The 2,631-nt window shown below is 45.6% G+C and overlaps 1 protein-coding gene across 1 annotated transcript; it reads left to right on the top strand.

The window, feature by feature from the left end:
• The first annotated feature begins 511 nt into the window (after positions 1–511).
• On the top strand, positions 512–1,934 carry LOC109881220 (uncharacterized). The gene is made up of 3 exons (XM_031789420.1): positions 512–1,240; positions 1,354–1,578; positions 1,695–1,934. The coding sequence occupies exons 1-3, from the start codon at positions 530–532 to the stop codon at positions 1,749–1,751; spliced, it is 993 nt and encodes a 330-aa protein (XP_031645280.1). The 5' UTR covers positions 512–529; the 3' UTR covers positions 1,752–1,934.
• Positions 1,935–2,631: the final 697 nt, after the last annotated feature.

Raw genomic sequence — 2,631 nt, 5'->3', positions numbered from 1 at the left:
CATATATGACTATTTGCATATAGGCCTACTGCAGCTCTGATTGGTTATGGTGCTGTAGAGTAGGGGCCTGAGTCATGCCTGTCAATGCAATAGAATAATACGCCAATGCTCTCTGCATACAAGGAAATCTCTTACACAGTTAATTTAGCATACAAAGTCTTGCATAGTTTGTTTTGTTTCAGTATGTTACATTGAATGTGGCTAATATTGTATTGATTTGAGCACAATTTCCCACAGTATAGTGAAACGTGGATAGTGTTAACTAAAGGGAAAAACTAGGAAGTTGAGTGAAGTTCAAACTCATTCTTCTCTGCATGGGCTGATATTTCTTCTGCCCGGCCATCTGAGGGGAGCTGCATGCCGACGCACGTGCACAGCTTAGAGGGAATATTATGTCAAACAGATTACTTGCAGCAGAGTAAACTCAAAGTTAATTCATTAAAAGTTCATACAGAAATGTAAGTTTGTATCAGATGTTTATTGCTGCACCCGTCATGTGGCTGTAGTGAAGTCCCAGTGTGAAGCTGACATGGTGTTCATGGACCAGTTGAGGGCCCGGACGGACTCCGACGGCACCGAGCTAAGACGCCGTGTACGAGAGGGCTTCCTGTCTCTCCATAATGTCCTGCTAGACCAGGAGGCATTGCTGCTCTCACACCTGGACAACCTGACCTCCAGCACCTGCAGCGGAGCCATTGACTTCCTCCAGACCTCTGCCCCACTCCTGGGCTCCCTGACTGGGCTGGAGATGATCTCTGAACAGGCCCTTCTGGAGCCCAACACCGTGGCCTTCCTGACCGGGGCCATGGCTCTGACCCAGCGGCTGCAGAGGGTCAACGGGGACATTCATCGCCCTGCCCTGACTCTCCAGGAGGGGGAGCCCTTCAAGGGGGTGAAGATGGACTTTGATGCCCTCTTTAGGGACCTGCAGGCCCTGCTGGGGACCCACCTCCACTGGAAGAGCCCCGAAGTGGCTGCAGTGGTTTCTGTGGCGACCAGCATGGAGGCAGACGTTTTGGAGGGGTGCTGCGAGGTGGTGCAGCTGCCGTCATGCCCAGGGACCCCCCACCGCTCCCTGGCGGACTCACCCCGAAGCCCCCGGACCCCCAGGAGCCACAGGAAGCTGGTGATGGAGGAACAGCTGGGCCTGTCAGCTGGGGACTGCAGCGATAAGGAACGCTATCTGCTGCCCAGGCCCCCCATCATCTACCAGCACATCGTCAGTGGAGCCACTGTGGAGGTACAGTTAAACAGCAACTATGGACTTATTCAGGAATTAAACTTCAAATGTATTGTTTTATATCTATGTAGACGTTATCCAATATGATGATAGTTATCTATCTGTCTGTGTAGATCTTCTGGATGCTGCCCATGGGTGAAGAGGTGGAGACCTTTGACATCCACTTCCAGGATGCTGTTACCGTGGGGATGGCCATGGAGGAGGGGAAGGGAGTGGTCCTGGTGGGGCTGAAGACATGCAACCTGCAGACGGCCGGGCTCTGCCTAAACACACACTACCTGTTCCGGGCACGCTCTGTCAACAGCAACGGGGCCGGGGAGTGGAGCTCCTCCTACAGAGTGAGTGTGGTATTACATGACCAATGACATTCACTGACTGACTGTGAGCCCAATCCTATTTTGATATACATGAGTATTACTAACAACTAACTTGTTCATGTTGTCATTGTTCCCAGGTGAACACCGAGTGCCAGGGAGATGAGGCCAAGGCAGCCATGACACAGGAAATCTAACTCTTACAACAGGAAATAAAGATCCCACACATCAAATCTCATACTCCATATGTCTACTTACAATCTGCCATTTACACATATTACTTTACATTATCAAACAGAAACATACATTGCATAAAAAAATAATGCAAGCAACTTTGAAAAAGTGAGTTATTCAATTTTTTCAATAAACACAATGCACACATCTTGTTGCTATGTGGAATTTGTTCCTAACTAATTCACCTGGTTAAATAAAGGTTAATCAGAATAAAATTGTATTGACCACTTTAAAATTATAGTCTTAGTCACGTCTCGGTGCCCAGAGCAAACAGTGGAAATCTTTCTTTAATCACCTATGAAAAAAACCACTAATTAACATCAGGCTAACGAGTCCTAGGTGACCCTCTCGTTATACAACATTAAATAATTACATCCTATTACCCCCAGCAGCAGCAGCCCTCTGCTATTACAGCCCACACATCTCTCAAGGACATTGTAATCCACTCATTCTAATTAAAACACTGCTGAAAGTGCACTGTCCGGAAAAATTTGGTAAGTGTCGTGACTTGACTTTAAAATCAATCTGAGGATTGTTATTTATCTAATTACCTAAATATGTTTAATTGTTACCCGATTAAATTTATCATGTAAAAATTAACTCATTAGGATCTGGGGTACCACGAGAGGGGTTCTTTAAAGAGTTGCCATCTCCCGAATTAAACTCTAAAGGTCTTTACCTATCACATCTATAAACAGTCAATGTATTAATCATAACCTCATATCATATCATCATTCTGAACAGTCGTAACCTCCTTGCATCTGCAAAAACCTGAGACTTTCTTATGATTCAGTATTACACAAATTGGTGTAATTATTTATTTACAAACTAATTAAATGGTAA

Source organism: Oncorhynchus kisutch, linkage group LG15, assembly GCF_002021735.2.
Source record: "Oncorhynchus kisutch isolate 150728-3 linkage group LG15, Okis_V2, whole genome shotgun sequence".
Classification (NCBI taxonomy): domain Eukaryota; kingdom Metazoa; phylum Chordata; class Actinopteri; order Salmoniformes; family Salmonidae; genus Oncorhynchus; species Oncorhynchus kisutch.
Note: the sequence above shows the minus strand (reverse complement) of the source record. Positions and strands in the feature narration are given on the sequence as shown.